The sequence below is a fragment of the Ilyonectria robusta genome, assembly GCF_021365365.1.
Source record: "Ilyonectria robusta strain PMI_751 chromosome Unknown BGZ61scaffold_6, whole genome shotgun sequence".
Taxonomy (NCBI): Eukaryota; Fungi; Ascomycota; class Sordariomycetes; order Hypocreales; family Nectriaceae; genus Ilyonectria; species Ilyonectria robusta.
The window spans coordinates 951,620-973,861 of NW_025764440.1; the positions used below are offsets into that span (position 1 = coordinate 951,620).

Here is a 22,242-nt window from a genome sequence, read left to right on the forward strand (position 1 = left end):
CCGGGTTGTGCGGGTTGTGCGGGTTCTAACTGGGATGCTTCAGTTGCGGGCGTCGCAGATGTTTCGTCCCATCGTCGAATCTAGCGTCGATTGATTGATTTGCGGCTCAGCGTCGCAACTTTTACATCATGCGTCAGTGGTCGGCGCGGCTGCTGACTAAGGCGCTTATCGCGGGATTGGATGTCAAATTCTGGAACCCGGGCGAACGCATGATGTTTCAAAATTCCCGTGAAGCGGTGTGTATACGTCCCTAGAAGAGTCGCTTACAATTTTCGTCCCATTATGGTCTGAAAACATGGCTTCATTCTTCTCAGATACGATTTCGAACCCTCGCTTCCAGCTGCTTGCGACGGCTGTGGTTTCCGGAGCGACAGCCGCCTCCCTGCTCCTCGGCTACCAGGCGCTTGAGAGGAACGAGAGGATCTCTCAACTGAAGAACTCCATCCCAGACGATGATGCTGTCAGCTTACAGCGAGTGCGTTTGAAACCTGCATGATTGATATGGTCGCTCAGGCCCGCTGACACAGTTTGTAGTTAGACAGTTTTGGTGGCCCCTTGGCTGCCCCTGTCGACGAGGAGGATGCGCGGAACATGGCGCTCGCTCGTCGAGCGCAAGCCGGGGATTTTGACGAGGAGCTGATTATGGAGCAGCTTGCGCGCAACCGCGTCTTCCTGACCCCGGAGGGTCTTGAAAAGCTGGGGAGCTCGTTCGTCGTCGTCGTCGGGTGCGGCGGCGTCGGCTCCCACTGCGCGGCGGCTCTAGCTCGCTCAGGCGTGTCCAAGTTGCGACTCATTGACTTCGACCAGGTCACGCTGAGCTCGCTGAACCGCCATGCGGTGGCGACGCTGGCGGACGTGGGAATCTCCAAGGTGCAGTGTCTTCGACGGCGACTGATCGCCATCGCTCCCTGGGTCAAGTTCGATCTGCAGCAGGAGAAGTTCGACGAAGATGTCGCTGAGCGATTACTGAGCCCCTGGGGTGGGGATGAGGACGGCTGGGCTCCGGACTATATTATCGATGCCATCGATAACATCGATACCAAGGTCGCCCTCCTGAAGTACTGTCACGACAACGGCCTCCCTGTGATCAGCTCCATGGGCGCCGGCTGTAAGAGCGATCCAACACGAATTATCGTTGGGGATATTGGGACAAGCACAGATGACGGTCTGTCACGGGCAACGCGCCGACGGCTTAAGCTCAAGGGCATCACGAGTGGAATTCCCGTGGTGTACTCAAACGAGAAGGCAGGCGAGGGCAAAGCAGAGCTGCTACCCCTGGCCGAAGAGGAGTTCGAGAAGGGTTCCGTCGGGGACCTGGCAGCCATGCCTAGCTTCCGCGTACGTATCCTCCCTGTGCTAGGCACTATGCCTGCTATCTTCGGCCTTACTGTCGCCAACCACGTCATCCTGAGCATCACGGGCTACCCACAAGACTACCTCCCGGCCAAGGGCCGAGACCGCATGTACGACGGCATCCTGGCCTACGTCCAGAGCTCCGAAGACAAGCTAGCGCGGATCACGGACGGCGGCGACACCGTCGGCCTCAAGATACCCCTGACGGTTGGCGACGTGGCTTTCCTAGCTGAGGAGCTGTATAATGGCCGCAGCGTCATCACGGGAATCCCGACCAAGCTGGTCCTGATTCGTTGGCGCCGTCCCGAGGGCAGCAGCATGACGGTTCTTGGCGAGGGCAAGGATGTTCAAAAGTGCTCGACAGTGCGGTTGGGCGACTTGGTATGCATGACCAAGGAGGAAGCAACACGCCATGAGAAAGAAGTGTTCAAGGCCGGGAAGCCCCTGAAGAAGGTGTATGACGCCGCCACGATCGAGCGGGTCAAGGCGAAGCTGAAGGAGGCGAAGAAGTACGAAGCAATTCGATGACAGGGTTTCTGGGTTATAAAAACGTCGTGCAATGTACTTTTGTCTTGCAGTAGAGCAATCTAAAGTGTTCCTAGTCATCCGCCAGGTATAAAGGAGCGCGGTTCCCCCCACACTTGACACTTTTCATCCTCCTCTTCACACACTTCACTCTGTTCTACACACCTGAGCTCGTCTTGCGCCAAAAACAACCCGAAGTTACCCTCACTCGTTTTAATTGGCAATTTTCCATTGTCCATTTATATTATATCTTCAAAATGGGTTGACTGTTGCAGAGGCACACATGCAAGATGAGGCCTACCCTAAACCCATCCACGAGACTGTCCAGATTTCGCACAAAACACTTCAAATGCACATCAGGAAGTCGACATCCGGAAAGAAAGCTACAATTGCAGTGCAGAGTGATGATATCATGAAGAATGATAGGAAATATTTATCAACACACATGGTTACAGTACTTGCTCAGAGTTGTTCTCTCCATTGATCACGCGCACACCAGTCACCAATCAATCATCGACGTTGGAGCTGCATATTCTCTCACTCGCGAGAAGCCTCTGAATGGCTGGATGACGCAACAAAAACTATCTATCACCTGCATCAAGCAGCCTCACTAGGTGATGGTGCAGCATCCTCTTGACTCCTCCCGTTCCCAAGGGCAGCTTTGCAGCAAGCTTGACTTTGCACTAGATACCCGATCTACCCCGCAAGCGCATGTGCTAAGTAGAGCATCCAACAGGAAGTTGCACTTCGACTTTGCGGTCAACGAGTTGGAACAGTCTGGGCCGGGAACGTGCCTAAGCGTGAGTTCGCTGTTCTTTTAGAAAGTGCCCATTCGCCCAACTACAATGGGCCATGGGGGCCACAAGCTCAGGCGACTGTCGGTGTATCAAGGCGACTGTTGCAGACTTTCTTTTGCTCAATTTCCCCCCTTCACTGTTTAATGCAGGTGATCGAGAGATGGGCCACAGAGCTACGAGGATCGGTATTTTTTTCCAAGAATACAACCTGATCCCTTCATGCTGACAACAGGTCACAATCCACAACACCCTGCCTCCCTGCCGCCCTTATTTCTGAGCGCGGGTCTTGGGGTAAAACAAGACGGATGCTCAGCCTCGTTGCCTCTCCGGGTGAAATGACCTAAGACATCCGATGGCTTTAAGGCGTGCCAATTGTGTGATCCGCGGCCGGAAGGAGGCGGGGGAGCGCACGTCCGAAGCACCCCCTTTGACCGGGATTTATATTGACTTGCAACATCAATTCTAGGCAGAGAGAGAGAGAGGCGGGACACAGGCACAAGCAAAACGGCACAACAGGAAGCGACCCGTTCAGCCGCACGGCTTCTTGGCTGGTTTCATAAATAGAACGACGCCTTTAACCACAAGTCCTACGGAGAGGGGTTTGCTGAGATACCGTTGCGGCCGCAACCACACGAAAAAGGGTTAGGGAGAAGGCAGAAGGCGGCGCCAATGGCAACCCGGTGTTTGACAAAGAGTTGCCTACTGGCCGCCATTGCAGCTAGCCGTCTGGTACAATTCGGAATCGCGATGAGCAACAAACGGTTGGCTGCGTCGCAGCGACTTGCCGGATACGAAGTGTATCTGCAAGTTTGTGCGTCGCGTCGCGGCACAACCCTCAATATTCTGAGAGGGTGATACAGAGGCAACTGCACATCTTTCGGTGAGTACCTAGCTGATCGGTTGGGACCAACCGCGAGCTGCAAGGGATGGAAATTGAGGGTCAAACATCTGGTCAGACCTTGACCTTTGTGTGTAGGTGAGCCGCACTCAACGACTTGGATTTGTGGATAACTTCAAAAAGATTGGGGTCGCTAGAGCCGTATCCAGCTCTGACAGCTGCTGTTGAGAAGACGTTGTTACCCCGCCAGTTCCACACCCTCTGGAGCTGGGCTTCGCCGAAAGCGACGAGCAAGAGCGTTGAAAAACGTCGTCTTCACGTCGTCATTGCTCACACGATGGAAGCTTAGGTTGCACATTTGCGACCTAGCGCATGCTATTACCTGTCACAAGTCGTGATACTGGATGCATCCCGAGACTCTGTTTGCATTTTATTGGTGACACGGTCGATCTAGGCACTATTTCAAGGAGCCTAGATCGACGTGTTGGCATTGGCTCATGGGCCCAAATTGTGGTCGCGTCGGTTGGGCGTGACGGCCGTTGATGGGAATGTGTATCAATATATGCGATCCGCTGCCTCGAGGAGAGATGTCACGTTCTGCATTTTAACTGGAATGTGACTCCGGTCCCTTTGGTGGTGTCCTGGAGCACTGGCAGGGTGATTGGGCTTGCTTTCATTTGGGGGCCAGCTGATCCCCTCAACGATACTGGTGCCAGAGCCTCAAAATGATGGCGACCGTCCGAGGCGAACCGCAAATGCCTCCCGAGGCAACACAAACAGGCCTACAGCCAGCCGCCTGGAAATTTCCTGTTTGGCGGAGATGTGACGGGCGCTAAGTGATAGGCTGAACCCTGGGTGATCCAAGGATGCTTGCAGCATAAATGCTGGGTCAAATTAGGGGATTCGCAGGGCGTTGACCAACCTTCTGGCGACCTGCCGTTGTCGCGGAGGTACTTTAGTAGTCTGGTCGCCTTATGCCATACTTTGGACTGGATGGATGGCCCGGCTTCAAATCAGGCCGCCATTCTCTTTCGGCCCTGCTTAAAACCTTGAGCTTCATAGATATGCACCGTTGCCTCGTTAGGCTGTGCTCAACCCGTATATCACGAGCTGGCAGCGTTGGCCTTGGTTGGAAATCGCTGATATCGTGTTTAGACGCCAGTGGACTGCGACTCTGGCGGCGGGAAGGGCCTCAAGTAATGCAAGGCAGCAATAGCAGCATCGAATCAATGACACGTCAACACGTCAACACGGCAACCAGCCTGTTTCTGATCTAGGGTAAGATCAATGCGACCGACCTACGCTGGATGCAAGCGCATCAGCCCGGCCATTAGCGAAATACCACGCGCCAAAGTTGCTCGGGCCGCGCACGCGGTTAGGGTGCAGGAACTGCTTTACTAGTGCCAAATATGTCCTGTCGCAACAACATTGCAGCGCTGACATAACTGCATGATTTTGCTCAAGCTTGTCATGCATAGTCCTCGGACCGTGGTATCATGAATATTGATACTAATAATGATCAAGGGTGGCCCTGATCCGTGAACCGCCAGGGTGCTCTTCATCACATCGCAGACCGGTCGGCCACGGTGAGGGACGGGTTGCCTATGTTCGAACATGCCGATGCACAATCACCGAATTAGCAGCCCCTGACAGGGGAATGAAGGTGCCGTGTCGCAAAATCGTCACATGGCGTCGTGTATCAACTCCGGCCTCAAGACGTGAGGCCATTCGTGCTCTTCTTCTCGCTGTGATTCACTGTGATGACATGCATCACTGGAGGGGGGCCAGCATAGATACCCATGTGATAAGCAGGCAGAGGCTAGGATGCCTCACTTCCATCTCTGCGTTGCCTTTATTGATTCGTGTCGTCTAGAGAGTAGACTTGTCAGCCAGCCTCAGCCTTCCTCGGAGTGGACCACGATACAATACAGTGCTGTTGTCACAGGCTGGCCTCTAACTTATGGCCTCCATAATATCAGCCCCTCTCAGGATGTGCACGCTCGCGGTTCCCATTCGTTTTGCCGGTGTTGCCGCCTGGAGCCGCCGAGCTACATGGAGTATCCCATGCCAGTCATACCATCCCTTTTTTGATACCAGAAACGTTGTAATAGGCTGGAAGTTGCCATGGATGACCTGGCGGGAGGAGAACATTCGCCACGTGAGCCTCGCCTCCAAATAAACTTGCTTTGTGATATGGGTGATCGCCATTGATATTCGTAGGCAAATGATGAGGCTTCCGTGTCAGGTGCCTTTTATTGGCATGTAGATGAGTTGATACTGGAGGAAAATATTGAGGCTTTAGCCAATGTTAGTTAAGGGCCAGAGGCGCGTAACTTAATTCGTCAAACAACAGGCTGGGCGTTTCGCCCCATCGCTAAGCCAGGAATCCAGGTCCAGATGGGTCGCCACCTCTCTGGCATTCTGGGCTATTGATATCGTAAGGCGACAGAGACTGTCTCAGTGATGGTCATTCCAACCCCCGTGTGTAATTACCGCCCTGGTGTCTGAGGAGGCTGTATGGTTGGGGTCCGTTTGCGGCCATTGGCTGCTAAAACGAACTATTGACAGACGGGTTGAAATAGATCAAAAATAATAAAAAAACCACCATTTCTGGCTGAGATAGGTGGCTGTAAAACTGGCCACAGGCGGAAGGCTAGTATTCCTATCACCTGGCTTATGAGTCTTAGCTGCTCCGGCAAAGAATTGGAGGAGATGAAGATCTGAATGGTGGACCACCAGAGGGCTGGGGACCGCGAGCTCAATGCCAATTCCGGCCCCCTTTGCGCCAGCTGAAAAGCAAGTCTGTCGCCCGGCCACGCAGCGGATGAGAGGTCGGGTTGGGAGTTGGGTGCGAACGGTTCGCATTCTCGAGGGGGGATCTAAATTGTAGTCAGGCTGTGGTGCGCGGGCAATGTCTTGAACCGCTGCCAGGCGAGTCACTGGCATAAGTAGTCATAGGCTGATGTGTACAAATCTGAGCACGAAAATAGACTGGAGTATTGGAAGGGTAAGAATGGAGATTCTGGGGATGTTCAGTGAATGTGATGATGGAAGAGAGAAGTGAACGCACTTGCCAAGTTGCAAGTTGGCATGGAGAAAACGAATGCTACACTCAGAGACACATAATCAGACACGCAACCATTCACGACCGTGACTAATTCACGCATAGACTAGCCTCCATTAATACCCGACGGGACCGAGCAGTTGCGAGCTTGAATAAATCTCGGGGACCTCAGCGCTTACTTTACTTGGCCCGCCACCATCCAAGTTGCGTTCTCCTCGGCCCTGCTCTGGGAGCACTCAATCATTGACTGCTCTGACCTCGCAACCGTGATTCATATTTTGTGCATTTTGTTCAGAGTAGAATCCCTCCATCACGATACAGAATTTACTTTCATTCAATGCATATTCGACCATAGATTGCAGGACTTGAAATACCAGCCTCACCCAGGCCCAGGCCCTGGTCTCTCGGTGTAAGACGATAACGTCACCAGGCTTCCATTCACGACGGGGCGCGAACATCGGCAAACCTACCCCGGGCGTGAGCCATTCAGCCTCAGTTGGGGGCACAAATCACTATACGAATCCGGTTTACTATAAAGAACTGGACGTGTCTTCCTTCTGGCTCACACAGGGCACTCCTGTATTAAAACGATCTCCTGCTTTTCCTGGCGTGCACCGCCGCATGGCAGATTACTTTTCTTCGTTCCGCCACCCAGTCGAGGGCCTGCCTTAGACCCGGGAGGAAGGAGGTGGGGCAGCAGCAGCAGAGCCGCAAGTCCATGGTTCGCGCACCAAGTAAGTTTTGCGAACCAGATTAAGGCAACCCTTTTTTTCCCACACCGATGCCACCCCCCTCCCAATTTTTGAGAGAGATCTTTCGGGCCAACAGTGTTGCACTTTCTTAGGTCGCTCCTCCCACCCGAAGTGGCTCTCCATACCTGCAACTCAGTCCCCATCCCTCTGATACCCAACCACCCCCCTCTTCGCCGACCACCACGGTTAATCAACATCGCTACGGCTGCCAGCAAACGCTTAGCCCACACTGGCGATTTCGAGGCCATCTCAGGCAGTGCTCACTTGAACTCGTGGACTCTTTTGACTGGTTCATGCTTGTTCGATGTTGGTGTCGTTGGCCTCTATTCACGTACTCCGCACCCTCAGGTTCAGGCACCAATTCTCCGCCCTCGGCAACGTCACGCTTCTGCTTTTTCTTCTCTGCCTTGGGAGCTGTACCAGCATCTCCCCCAGTGCTCATTTCATTGCTTGTGCCTCCGGCGTCTTCGACGTATTCTTCGCAGTCCCACCCCCGTTGGACTTCCGGCCAACTATCTTCCTGAGCGGCGTCGACGTCGCGCCCAAGCTATCTGCTAACCCCGCGGTGCCACCACACCGGTACATGACCTGGACACGACGACGGCGGAAAGCACTTCAGTATGGACTTCACCAAAAGATGGGTCACCCATTTGCGGAGCAACCACCGTCAGGAAACCTCCACTCATACGTTTTTCTGTCCTCTTTGCAAATCTGAGTTGCCCAGCGACAGCGAGGACCTTTTTCGGTCCCACGTTCTTGAAGATCGTGAAAAGCACGCCGACTGGGCCACGGATGAAGAGATATTTAACGCCTACAAGCGCATCACAACTAAAACGTGAGTCCGCTTGTCCCGAAATCCTGACCGAAACCCTGATCATCTCTCTCTAGGCTACAAGAAACGCAACAACAAACGGATCGATCCCGCAAGCGTCGCGTATCGGGTGACCCGGAAGACACCGGCGATGTGGCCCAAGAAACTCCCGGGTCGAGCCCGGATCCCGGAGGCGGCGGCGGAGAGGGCCGGACCTTTAAGAAGCGGTCTCCGTCGGTGGATCACCAACCGGGCCCGTCACCGCCCGTGGCCACGAGTATCCGCAGTCGCGCCAGAGTAGCCGACCCGGGAGACAACTTCGACCGAGGCCCGAAGAATCCTTCTGGAAGACAGTTGTGGACTGACGGTGATGGCACTAAGACCCCCCAAGGCCGTTCGGTTCCCGCAGCCTCGTCCTCTGTCGCTCGACAGCCACCCTCAAATAAGGCAAGCCGGCAGTCTCAGCCTTCCTCCCACGTCAACGAGGCTGAGCCAGTAATCCAAATGATGCGCCAACCAGAGACCAGACCGATATCGCAAGATCAACTGGTCGCTGAAGTTAAAGGAATATATGCGGGCCTGGTCATGGTCGAAACAAAGTGCATTGAAGTCGACAATGCCCAGTCGTCAAACACAGATGCTAACAAACTCAATAACGAACAATGGCAAGCGCTAATCGCCCTCCACCGAACACTTCTGCACGAACATCACGACTTCTTCCTCGCTAGCCAGCATCCCTCAGCCAGTGTACCACTACGTGGCCTTGCTTCAAAATATGCCATGCCTGCTCGCATGTGGCGCCACGGCATCCACTCCTTTCTTGAACTCCTCCGGCATCGGTTGCCGGCATCTCTCGAACACATGCTTACCTTCTTGTATCTTGCGTATAGTATGATGGCATTGCTATATGAGACAGTGCCAGCATTCGAGGATACTTGGATCGAATGTTTGGGAGACCTGGGTCGCTATCGCATGGCGATCGAGGACGACGATATTAAAGATCGAGAGGTCTGGACCGGGGTGAGCCAGCACTGGTACAGTAAGGCTTCGAACAAGTCTCCAAACACCGGTCGCCTTTACCATCATTTGGCGATCCTGGCTCGACCCAATGCGTTACAACAGCTTTACTACTACGCGAAGTCGCTCTGTGTGCCGATTCCATTCCTTAGTGCGAGGGAAAGCGTTATGACCCTCTTCGACCCTATCTTGGATTCTGATCCGCGTCACCTATCAGAAGTCGATACCAACTTTGTCCGGGTGCATGCAATTCTCTTTTCGGGCAAAGGGGACGAGGACAAGCTTAAAGACTCCATGGAAAGGTTCCTGGTCATCCTTGATTCGAAAATTGCTGGACTCACAAAAAAGTGGCTTGAAGCTGGGTGTGTATTTTCGCAGCTCTTGAGGAATATCTATTAACATAACTTAGTTATTTCATGGGCATTGCCACCTGTTGTTCGCTCCTCGGTTATGGCAATGAATCTAATGTTCTCATGAAGGCTATATCTCAGCGACCAGATGAGACAGACGTTACCATGGGTAACTCGGTACTGGAGGTACCCCCTAGTGAATCCTTTAAGAAAGCACTCGAGTTTGCGGTCAAGACATATGAGATCGTCGTTCTCCGCTGGGGAGATACGAACACTCTTCCGTTCGTTCATACAATGATGGTACTCATCCACAAGTTGGCGCAATACCCGGCTGCTATGTCATACCTTGAACAGGTGTTTCCTTGGAAGTTGACTATGGTCATGTTAAACTACCACTTGACTTCGTGCGACTTCGAACCAAGAATGGACGGAGACTTCCCTGGTCCAGAGAAGGATGAGGCTCCCAGGCCTTTACCGGAGGATTATGCCATGCGAGGCCTTATCTACGTTGATGACTACTACCCTAAGTTGTGGTTCGTCAACGAGAAGATCGACGAGGACGAGAAGTACTTCGAACTCGCGTCAATGGTCGACCAGCGAAAGGAGCGAATACTGTATCTTGGTTACAAGATTGCAGCTCAGGGCACATGGTTAAAGTTTGACGCTGACAGTCGGCAGTTTTCCGTCGCAGACAAGTATGATGAGGACTTTGGTATCGTTTCTCGGCCAGCAGAGGCCCAGGAAATAACTCGGGAAGTGAAGAAGGATGGAAGGGACTTGGATTTAGATAACCCTCCTCGATTTCCTACGGATGAAACCTTGGAACAGAAGCTACCACTATGAGTGGCGTGGCGGGAGAGCAAACATCATATTACTGGAACTCGCTTGGTTTTTGGCCTACTGGAATGAGCACGTGGGGCTTTAAGACTTAATATTGCATCAACTTCAAACCCAACCAACCCTACTAGCTCTACCATCGACAAGCCCACGAGTTTGCAACCGTCAAAGACGCCACACACATGTGTTGTCGCCATGGCTTCATTCCGGCAATACTGAGAATGATGGGCTATGGATCTGCCTACTATAGCACCTGACGTGTCGCTTTGGTGCAAGAAACGGTCGTTGCGACTTGCAACCTTGACACACGCTCATGGTAGCGTTGGTACTCTTGCTGGTAGGCGAGTATACCGAGAGTTGGATTGATGGATATGCTCAAAGCGCTCTGAGACGTTGGACAGCTTTCTCAAAACGGACATTTCCTTTATTCTACTTCACTTATGGTCCTCACCACTATCCTTGAGAGCACAATATGTCGTCCATCGGTTCTGGAGTGCCCATAGGGCGAGATTAGATATATTTTGGCGGCGGTGTCAAGTACACCCAAGTCTTAGGTGGTGGCAATAGCTACTTTGTCGGTTCAATAAACATGCAATATCTTTAATCAAACCCCTGGCCCTTCTGCGATGGTTTCCTTTGCATGGCCCACCTGATGTAGTACATACAGAATGACTGTCGTTCACGGCTCCGACGGAGTGGTCTTGACGGCGGGATCGCTGTGGATCCCCCACGCTACTGGACTCTGCTGCAGGGTCCGACTCCGGGGGGGATATACAGGCCCCCGCCACCCATCTTTCCCTAAAGGGACAGTGCTGTTGGTTATGGCCCCCAAATTTCACTCCCAGGTTCGGCTGAGAACAGCCATGTGGAATTTGTATTTCTAATCGCATCGTCTTGCTGTGGAGTCGCAATTCGTAAGGAACGAGGCATATTCATTTGATTTTCGCACGCCGCGTGGAAATTCGGGGAACTTGCCTTCGGGTCAGACAGTGGCAAGTTGAAGGGAGAGGCGAACGCGACTAAGCAGGCCCGAATCCTCCGCCGAACCCGGCGCCATGACGACTGGCGACGGACGCCTTGCGACACACGCCTTCGGGGGCGATGGGCTTCGTTGGGTCTGAGCAAACTGCGCAATGGCGACGATGGCAAAAAAGCATCACGGGGGAGGATTTTTGCTCGCATTAACTGCGCCCCCGACTGGATTTTCAGCTCTCTCACGGATTTCGGGCGACGATGACTTGCGCCAGCGAGCTAAAACGCACAGGACTCTTACGAACAACCCAATCGGGGTAAATCTGGGGGGCCATGCGGGATGACGAAGAGCCACGTCGGCCGTTACCTTATTCTGGGTTTGCCATCAAGGCGCAGTCACCGACGGCGTGACACGGTGAGCAATCGCCGGCCAGGTTCACCGTGGGCGTTCGTGGCGAGATTGGGCGCAATTTCTTGCGTTGAATAGGCAGGTGACGGGTTGCTGCTCTTATCTGGCCGGGCTCCTCGGTGACGGGTTGGAGCAAGGCCCGTGGGGTGAGAGAGGTTATCGGGAAGCAGAATAGGAAGCTGGCTTCGTGGTTGAAAAGACAACTGTCCTCGTGGGGGGGACCGGTGATCAAGACGAAGATATAGGCGTGGGGGTTGGATTGTTCAATGGCATTATTGATGAGGCGAGAGCTGATAGTTATCACAGGCGGTATCACTTTTGCGGCGGGCAACCAACTATCTTGACAGACCAGATACTGGCCAGAGCTCTATCAAAATTATTCTCAAGACCACGGACGGTATTGGACCTCGATTGGTTTAATTTGTTGGACGTGGGGGGTTGCGAGATTGGGATTTGTGAGTGTTGGCAACTGACTCACGGGAGAAACACGATGACGAGTAGGGAAACTCCTCAAATTGCTACACCTTGTAAGTATTTGGCATCGTATGACTGATTTTCGTTAATGGAGGTAACAAGGGACCAGAAACTCTAATATGGGAAATGTGTTCCAACTACAACGACTGTCGTCTTATAGAATCCGCGGTCCTCGGAGATGATTGGCGGATTTCCTTGTACATACGTACGCGACTAGGAATCCTATTTCCAAGACTCAAGTATCGATATTGGATATACCGTTGGGTCTTTGGTACTCACTTACGAGTCATTAGCGACTGACACATCTCCGGGCACCTGTCAGTCAACCAACCCTTCACGTCTCTCCGTGCACGGCCAGCCAGCCAGCCAAGCGAGTGGAACCGCCGCCTCGAACTTAAGGGTCCATCGCTAAGCCCCTGGCCGGTCTGGAACTGCCCATATTAATTAGGTCGGTTGCCTTGGCCGGAGACGAAGTAGACGGCTGCCTACTCACCGCTACTCGTGATGCTAATGCTAAGTCCGGTACGCCTCGCATGGCGGGATTTCATGTGACGTGTTGATGCCCCTTCCCCCCTCGCGTGCTCCAGAAGGCAACCAGCGCCATTACAAAAAGAATTGCTAAGGAGCCTCCACTCTTGTTTGCCTTCTCTCGTCGGTTATGTCTAATTACGGCTTCTAAGCCCCCTGGCTTACGTTTGCCATAGCAACGTCAGCGGGCTATGAAAAGCCCCGTTTTCAGCTGGAGAGCTGAGCGAACAGCAGCCTAGAGTTACCCATGTAAGAACAACGGCTTTTCCGTAAGCAACCGGGATTTCGACTCGGTTCTTTTATGTCAGCGGGGTCGGATAATATGCATCTCCGTTTGTCCAAGCGACTGGTTACAGACGCACCCACCACCGAGGCATTTGGTTGCCTGGCAAAGCAATGTGACGACATGATTGCTTCTCGATTGGCTCTCCGGCTATCATGTCTTAGTCTAGGTTAGGTGAGCATGACACTGATAAGTTCTTGTGGACGAGCCGCAGCACTTTGACGCAGTGGTGATACTGGGTGGGGGAGGACACCCTCTGGATTCGTCCATCCATTGGTGTGGTGCTCGCCTCACTTTCAGAGCAACCCATATCGGTGTGTAGGGATTCGACCACGATATCGCCTTGGACGTGGGTGTATTCTTTTCTGAAGGCAAAACCACCCATGCTTTTTGGCCCATCGTTATTGGGAGAAAGACTGGGGATCGGCTCCTTAGCCGCACCGTTTTCTTGTCGCCTTGCGGAGCCTGGTTCGCGAATGTGAGGCTCAACGAAGATCCTTGCACCTTGGGAGTCTACGAGCTTCCCCGCAATACCTACATGTGTCAAACTTGCCGATGGCCATGTGGGACCGGGTTGGTCTTTGCTTGAAAGCCGGCTCTTGTGATGATGGCCGGACCCGATCAAGAGTTCCTTTCAACCCACTTCCGTCTTCTGGTGACCCTATCTGTGGACGCAAAGAACAGATCTAGCCCGGGCTTACTGCCTAGATCGGAAAATGTCTAGAAGGCGTTCGTCGATCATCAACCGGCGGGCCGGGGCGATGGAAGTGGCCGAAGACCCCAAGCCGAAAGTATCGCAGGCCGAGGTATCATTGCCGGCCCCGGATGCCGACGGCTTTCCGGATTCGGAGCCCGGTAACTCGGTCCCAAGAACCCATCAATGTTTAATGCAAGGCGAACCGAGTCTTGCGTTGTCTCTCGTAGAACAGATGTGGGGTGTTCTGTCGTTCGAGTGGGGAGTCGAGTGGCCGGTTTGATCGGGTGACATCGCCCTGCTTCTCCGAAGCGGCGAAAGAAAAGAGCCCACATGACGATAACTTACCTCACCTCGGGGAAGAGCTGCACTTTATGATAGGAGAGAAAGCCGTTTTGCACAATGCAATTATGGAATCGTGACGTGGATCTGCCACGTAGGGTCACGCAAGCAGGAATGGTGTACACCCTTTCCGGCTCTGCTCAGAACTGCAAGGCAGGCCAAGCTTCGAGTTAGAAGCTCTTGTTTCAAGCCCCACGTTAACGGCTACATGCTCGAGGCGTCCAGTTGCCTGCCTTATGCACACCGGGTGGGAGAGGTGGTGGTCAGATTTTACCTGCATTCAGGCCGTGATCGCCGTGATGGCACATGTGAGTGGCCCTCAATGCAGCCCCAGAACAATCCAATGTGCGCAGACGCCTTTTTCATAACAGGCCACGAATCAAGAGTAATGTTTTGGTGAAAACGGAAATTAATAGGCATCCCGAATAACACTAATGCAAGTCTTCGTGTAATCCCTCAGGCGTAGACCGATGAAGAACGCGATATCGCTCGAGGCATTTCTGTCCAGGGCAAGAGGCAGCGGCTAGTTCAAAGGCGTAGCGCAAGACGCAAGGCAAATTTAAAGGCAGACCCTGCATGATTGGAAATCACTGAGCGGTTTTCTGGTTCGATGTCACTGTTGCATTGGGCTCGGAAACTGCCGGAGGAGTGCAGTTACCAGGATCCAGTTGAGTCTACAGGGGCCATAGAAGTAAAAACGACGCAAGGGAGAAACTAGTAGAATAGAATAGAATATATGTTAACAAGGAAGAGTAGAAAGGTATATTGGTATTGTCATTTGTTTGTTTGTCAAGCTCATGAATGTAGAGTTCCTTTTCTAGCTATTGCGGTTTGAGGGAGAGGATCTATTAAATTTGAGAATCGGAGAAGTAAAAGATAGATCCCACGAGATACCCACTATCGTTCCAAATCGGTGGAATACCTAAGGGCTTGCGGTTTGTTTCCTAGGTCAAGTCTTACTGCGTCTCTGAGATCAAGCACACATCAATTTGGGAAGTCTAAGGCGGGCCAAGCAGGTTTCTAAATAGAAATAAGAGTCTCAAAAAATCCCGCAACACCTAGTTTATATCCCAAATCATAGGAAATTCAAGGAGCTGCCTTTTAAGCCTTTCTAAGTTCCCCTAGTTGGAGGCCAACTTCTTTCCCATGCAGAGCCAGGGACGCAGTGGCTAAGCACCAAGAGTATTGTGGCTGTCTCGACATGATTTAGTGATCAGTCCGTATAAAGAAAAAAGAATCAGAGGTGAACATAATCCCGGGTCAACCAAGTCTGGTTATCTTCGAGTCCAATGTAAGCGCTCTGCCAATAGTCTCTGGAACCATCGCCAACCTCCGCCCTCGACGCCTCCTTAGTTGCCCCAACATCCATGATGACTATAAGCTTTGCCGTGGGGGCACTGAGACATATGCAAACTAAACAAGTTGTCCACCACGTTCGCCAGTTCTCCCGTTGATTTCGGTTGGCTTCATCGCTGGTTATGAAGAGATGGCAGCGGTGGCCTCAACATCCAGTTTATATGTACTGAATATTTACAAAGATTTCATCGAAGTTTAATAATTTTAAGGTATCTTATCTGGACATAGAATTAACAACAACCTCTCGAATTTCGCCTAGGATTGAGATTGCCGTTCATTCGTTGACGTTGATTATGTGGCGTCTACTGATCAGGACCCACACTCAAGAGGAGTTGGGTGACAGGGAGAACATTAAAGAGATGCGTGGTTGCCTGAAAATAACAGTTATTTGTAAGGAAGCACATAGTAGTATTTGTCGTGGTCGCCGGCAACACATAGCAGCTTTTCGTTATTAGATACACTTCATTCAATCTGGATGTGACTCGTCTTTTCGACGCATCGCCGAGTTGTTCAATGTCAACCACTTTACCGCAAGTTAAGCCCGCCTCTAACTTATTCCTTTCATCCAGTTAGACATGTCTGGCCTTTACTTATGATGAAGCGCGAAGCAAGCCGAGGTATGTCTCTGCCTTTCTGGTTAGGATGGCCACACTCTTAGGCTCAGGTGATCACCATCGAGTACATCCGGGTTAGGAACTGCGTCCTTGGGCATACTGTTGCGACGAAACACGCACCTGTTGAGCCTGCTGTTGGCTGGGACGTAGATGCGCTCTTGTCACGACCAAAACACGAACAAGACCGGTAAGAGACATCGTCAAATCAAACACATCATTCTCAGGAGGCTAGAAATCGTCGAAACCCGAGCGCCAGAGACCCCGCAAAGGAGGAGAGTAGCCTGACTGCGAATTATGACAAATTTCATGTGACGCTTCCTACTCGGAGCGGAACTGTTGCACTAATTTGGAACTGGGCTCTCATTTAGAAACCAGGCATCCCAAAACGCCACGTCAACGCAGTTAGCTGCTATCGCACAGACAACGGGTGATCTAAGATAGGCAGTAAATTCCCGACACCGAACACTCAACTCGAATAGCAATGAGCAGGCTCAATCTTTCGCTCTCTTCTCGAAGTCTGGCTGTGAGGCTTCACGGGATGACCCTCTGCTCCCGTGAATCTCCGTCCCATACCGGGGTTAAAGATTGGCGAGAAAGGGTAAAATCGGTCAAACGGACCATTCTGTGTCGCCACTCAGGTAGTTGATGGGGAAGCAATCTGAAATCCCGAGCACTGTGCCATGTTCACCTGTGTAGGAGTATGGAACTGCGAGGACTGTGCATGCACATTTTCGCCGCAAAAGACGAGCGCCTATATCTACAGCTGCATCTGGTGGCAGCCGAAATTTACCACTGGCACGTTTCTAGGACCTTTAGTACTATGCGACCTGATGCTGGTGCTATTCCCCTACTTAATCGTTGCCGTACTCTGGTTATCGGTCGGGCAGGACGATGCTTGATGACTTGGCGGGCAACTCTGCTCACTTACGGTCTTCTCTACGTATCAGTCTGCACTCCCATCATTATACTAAGAAAAGCGGCATCCACATTCTCAAAGCTAGCCTACAAGTCCTGCAGCGCACCCAAGAGTGGTCCAACGACGATCAATACCCAGGGGTCAGTTAAGACCAAACTAGACGGCGATATCTCAACAAAGAAGTTGATTCAGCACCGTAACGAGGCCAAGCATCACTGTTAAAAAATTTTCAGGCTGGGTACCTTGTAGGATAAGAGCTGAGAGCACAAAAACGTTGATATTTGCTCGTTTAGATTGCCCAGTCCTTCTATCCAGGTGCCCGCAACCCTCAAATCGTCCGTAGGCCCGCAAGGTTGTGAAAAGTCTTCATCAGAAAGAATTTAAACCATTTCAAAATCTGATCTCTTCTTTGCATTCGTACGTTATTCCCAAATACTTCTGTATCTTTCATCCTCGGATCACGCAGCCGCAATGTCGCAGGAACGTCACAAACGGAAGATGACCTTCAAATATGCGAAACTATCCAGCTTTCCGGCCCCTGTCAAAGTTGCAAGTGACCTTGGTAATGCCTTGCGCAGTCTTTTGCGTCCGAACTCACCCTCTGGCTCCGAACTGCCCAACGTGGACCATCTGCGGATTCCCAAGAACGTCGTCGAGACTCGGGTCACCCCACGGCAATGCATCGCCCACCTCCACCTGTTGGAAGAGTTTGTATCGGCAAAGACAAAAGTAACAAGGTGGGCTGACCATAATATGATTCACCGCGAGTCAGCCTGGAGGTTTTATGTCAACATGGCGGTTGAGCGGATGGCGAAGTGGTTCGAAGCCTCCTATGAGCTTAACTTGAAGAATGTGACTCCCCCACTGGATGTGTTGATGGTTTGGCACGCCTTTTTACAGAGTCCAAAGGAGTGGGATCGATTTTCAAACCTTGCAAGAATAGATCATCATAGTTGGAACTGGGATTCTTTGGTAAGTTGGCTCCCTGCAAGTCAACACGCCGGGCTGACATATTCCCAGCTCAGTGCACTACGGACGACCGACACTTGCAACTTTGAGATCCCAAGGGACTCAATTGATATCGTCCGACAAATCTATCCCGCACCTGATCTATTGGAGCTTATGGACCTCTCTACATCGTTTTTTCAGTCGCCAAATCCGGACGACACAACCGAGCATCTTACCCATCTCTATTTACACAGAAAGAAAGTCCATTCTTTCAAGACGCCCAATCGGCATTTAAATATCCGCTTCGATTTCCACGAGGCGGTGGGTGCTCAACTAGGCTTCGCAAATCGGCTGCTCCAATACTCCTGGCATCGGATGTACTCGGTCGAAACTGCCAACGAGCCACAGTTCGGCGCCGCTATCGAGCGATACAAGAAGTTCATGAGCCTGATCAAGTTTTCGTCCGGCAGTCACTCCAAGGAGCCACTAGCACGCGCGGTACCGAATCTCGTCCCCGCTCTGGATATTGACCTCGTCTGGAGAACCCATATGCTATCGCCCGGGGAATATCGTGGATTCTCCAACCACAACCATGGCAGGCTCCTAGAACACAGACCAAGCCCTCATAACGCCGTGTCCAGACTCAAGACTGCTGGTGTTTATCAGCATGTATTTGGGGAGGAGTATGATTTGTGCTTGTGCTGGCCCTGCGTTGATGGTCGAGAGACTCGAGGCTTCTCTCCGGTAAACTGGTCTCCGAGGCCGACTTTTGACGAAGAGCGGGCCGCGGAACTTAGCCGCCGACTTTCTTTCATCATTGAAATCCCCTTGACCTTTAGCATCAAGCAGTGCAAGAAGTGCGGATTTCATAGTCGTCGAGGCTGCAAGCCCGGGGACGCTTTCAACGGTCCAGACTGGCAAGTTGAACCTGCTCTCCAGAACCCCCGAATCCCAGTAGTCATACGGAACGAGAGGATCACGCACAGGATCCCTACTCCGTGGGCTAGATCAAACCTTGACTCGTCGCCGGGACTTAGAGCCATCCGCGCTGAACTGGGCCTCCCACCCGTTGGACAACGCACCGGACCGATGGTCCCGCCTCCCCGTCATCAGTATAGACATATCGCTACGCAAGCAACACCATGGGCACGTCAACTTTCATTCAACAGCTCTAAGAACAAGGGCCCTGCTCGAGCCCTCTCCCAAAGATCCCTTCATTCCGCGGGTAGCGAGAGGGACACCGCCCAAGAGAGTAATTACACCCACCTCCCGGCTTCCTACATGCGATCGCCTAATCATGTGGCTGAAGCGGGACCTTCCACCATCAACAGAAACCGGGAGGAGTTATATGAGGGACCGCTAAGTGATCCTGATTTTGCGGATAATGTTGGCAGCCGAATGGGCATCGATGTGGGCTTGTGGATGTCAGGAGTGGTACCATCTCCCTGATACTTGCCCTGATACTTGCCGGCCGATGTCCCGATGACGGCGGCAAACAATGACGCCCATTTGAGTTTGGCTGCATAGCTTAGGGTCTTTTGTCGATATCGTATTCTGCGAATTAGACTAGATTAATCCATGTGTTTTACCTCTCTTGCCCCTGGACATGCTCCACGAGAAGTCTGAGCGCAACAACGACAATTCTTAGCGATGGCACCATGGGAGACAAGCCCAGGATGAGGACAGAACTTACCTGACAGCTAGCCAATCCTAAATGGTAACACCTAACTCTCCTAGGCTAAGCTCGTCTCGAATGCACGCATTCGAATCGCGAGTCTTGGTGTATGAGACAGGGCAGTGCGATAATTTGTCATTCTGTGAAGGTTTTGCCGCGGGCGCCGCTGCTAGACCATTATTCATTGTTAGCATTAGCGGGATGGCGATCAGAGCATGGCTCTGACACATTCTCCCCTCGTGGATTCAGAATGTCTGAGATTGCTTCTGGAGCATTGCGGCGAAGCTGGTTCCACGTTCTAGTCCCGGGACGGAGACTCGGTGTTGATCCCAACCCCGGGCGATCCAGAATCCGATGGGATTCGAATGGCAAGCCTCTCAATCTTACTGAACATGATCTCCGCCCTGTCGTTGCTTTTCCTCGCTCTCGTTTACTCGTAACCGCCAATTGCCGCGGAGGCACGGTCTAAGACATCTATGTATCACTCCACATCTAGAAACGTCGACCCCCAACCGCCACCCTCCAGCCACCGCGTCTGACCTTATCCAAATGTGATATCTGACATCTGTGGCTCCTGACATGAATGTCTCCCTTGGCGGGCGTACAGGCATTGCAAGGTCTAACACAAGGCCTATGCACGGCGCTACCCTCCAATTCCCCGGAAAAAGCAACGGGCTGCATGCGGAGTGGCGTTCAACTGAAGTGCGGTTGTGTGGGAAGAGTCTGCCACTTTGCTCCTGCGAGGCAAAGCAAGGAGAGTCTACCGGAGGGTCGTACGAGTATTAGTGTGACAAGGCGAGCTACGAATGGCAGGAAAAGGAAAGGGATACATTGCCGAAGGTATAGCCACCGTCAGTATAGCCACCGTCAATATAGCCACGTTAGCGTCCACATCGCGGGTATTGGGACGGAGCTCTCACCGAAGACGTCGAATGAGCCCCGGACACACGATGCCCATACCCCCATTAACACACCAAGGGACTACACCGAGGGAAGGACAATAGCTCTACCTCTTCTCCGAAGCGGAAGCCTTGTAGACATATGAAAGACGGAATATCGCCTTCGTTAAGCATGGTCCAGACACGCTATTGTTCCACGGTAGCGCCACCTGCCATGTTGCCTTCCCCAAGCAGCTTGACACACTCCCAGTCACAAGTCTCACACACCCAACGTTGCCCTCGGGTGGCCTGGGTTCAACATCGCAGAAGCTACGCCAAGATATTGAGCGTATTAACACAGTCTTACAATGCCTTCTTTTCTCGAAACAGGGCTTGCGTCCGGTGAGTTATGTGGCGTCTCTGCAAGGGAGACAATCGGCGTCCTGCCAACAAAATCGGCAGCAGTGGTAAGAACGTGGCACCCAGCCAGACCACTCTGTGGACTCTCCGGCCTGGGCAAGACTGGGGTTTTGGGGCGGAGCTGTAGCCGTTAACGCCGACCAGATCTCGACATATCAAAGCTGCATCGAATGCCCCCAACACTGCAGGTGGGACAAATCATCGCGGCCAGCCCCCATAGGCGCCGGGTAGCCCGAGCTGCCATCGTCCCCTGTGCAGATGATCAGCACGAATCTTTGGTACGGCCCGAGAGACCAAAGCCTGGCTCTCGACGAGGGGGTGGATGGGTACGTCTCATGCAAGGTGGTTACATTGAGAAGTCTTAGCTACAGGAGACTGTTGATTAGGAGGCGCTTATAAATCCGGGGGGGGGGGGTCAAAAAGAGCCAGGACTGCGAATTGGGAATGGGGCGTGTGGGATGCCGGCCGTGGGATGCTGGCAGGCGCAATACGGATGAATCGTGGACCGCATGTACATAACGCAGTACACCTGGAGGGATCCTTGGGCATGCCGGAAAGTGGGTAGTCAACCAGCGGCCAGGCTGTGTCCAAAACTCTTTTTGCTCATTGAACACAGAGGGATCCGTGGCGTCGGTCATGACAGCCCCCTGAATAGCGTCACGGCAAATTCTGTAAATCATGACGCGATACGGCTCGCACACTCCCGTGCCAAATACTCCGTCTTTGCTGCCCGTTTGAGGTGCGAGTTCCCGTACCCGCAAGCGGCTAAAGTGGTTTCCTGTTCAAGGGGCGATCACATACGTGCCCTTCGCTTGCAGAGCCCTACCCCACGGATCCAGACAGGCCAAGCCCGATGACTGAAGAGTTGTGGCCACCCTCCCAAGGGTTCGGCCCGCAGGCCGATTTGGCGGTGCTCTACTCCGTACTGCAGAAAGGTGCAGCTGGCGATCCCCCAGCTTGTGACAGGGAGGAGTTCTTGCCACCTCAACTATGTAGGTCAATGTGGGAGATGATTCGTGGAGGACCGACTGACCACCCTTTACGAACAGGGTTTCTTGATGGCCGTTATACGTTCGCTTAAGGGCCTTGCGGTCCCCTTATTCGTAGCTAATAAACAGAACCAGCCAGGAGGCTTGGCAATCATTGTACTCGTCCATGTCATCGAAACCAAGAGGGGAACGGCAGTTGTCGGCGGGTCGTAATTAGCCTATCGTTCTCTCATGAATCGTACACTCCAGGATGTACAGACACGGATATCCCCAGTTGTATGGTTGATGATTGTCCCCCTGATCGCCATCCATACTCCTCTGCAATGGGAATCGTACCCAGTGGCGTGCGCTTTAGAATTGGTGAAAGCACCGAGTCCTACTACGGACTACGTAGTAAAGC

General features: G+C 52.5%; 4 protein-coding genes across 4 annotated transcripts; all 4 read left to right on the forward strand.

The window, feature by feature from the left end:
* Positions 1–295: 295 nt before the first annotated feature.
* Positions 296–1,881, forward strand: BGZ61DRAFT_475879 (uncharacterized protein; the record flags this gene model as incomplete). The annotated part of the gene is made up of 2 exons (XM_046248744.1): positions 296–475; positions 535–1,881. The coding sequence occupies 2 exons, from the start codon at positions 296–298 to the stop codon at positions 1,879–1,881; spliced, it is 1,527 nt and encodes a 508-aa protein (XP_046106788.1).
* A 6,068-nt stretch (positions 1,882–7,949) lies between these two features.
* Positions 7,950–10,350, forward strand: BGZ61DRAFT_530438 (uncharacterized protein; the record flags this gene model as incomplete). Its single annotated transcript, XM_046253561.1, has 3 exons — positions 7,950–8,164; positions 8,218–9,519; positions 9,567–10,350. The coding sequence occupies 3 exons, from the start codon at positions 7,950–7,952 to the stop codon at positions 10,348–10,350; spliced, it is 2,301 nt and encodes a 766-aa protein (XP_046106789.1).
* Positions 10,351–17,430: 7,080 nt separating this feature from the next.
* On the forward strand, positions 17,431–18,777 carry BGZ61DRAFT_347739 (uncharacterized protein; the record flags this gene model as incomplete). The annotated part of the gene is made up of 2 exons (XM_046240006.1): positions 17,431–17,904; positions 17,953–18,777. Coding segments are annotated over 2 exons (1,299 nt in total), but the record flags the coding sequence as incomplete, so codon positions are not given.
* Positions 18,778–19,959: 1,182 nt separating this feature from the next.
* Positions 19,960–20,812, forward strand: BGZ61DRAFT_197219 (uncharacterized protein). Its single transcript, XM_046237864.1, has one exon. It carries the CDS (start codon positions 20,139–20,141, stop codon positions 20,598–20,600), a length of 462 nt encoding a protein of 153 aa, XP_046106791.1. The 5' UTR covers positions 19,960–20,138; the 3' UTR covers positions 20,601–20,812.
* Positions 20,813–22,242: the final 1,430 nt, after the last annotated feature.

Coding starts and splice junctions, on each gene's coding strand:
- BGZ61DRAFT_197219 (XM_046237864.1), top strand. CDS start 20,139: ATGTCTCCCTTGGCGGGCGTACAGGCATTGCAAGGTCTAACACAAGGC.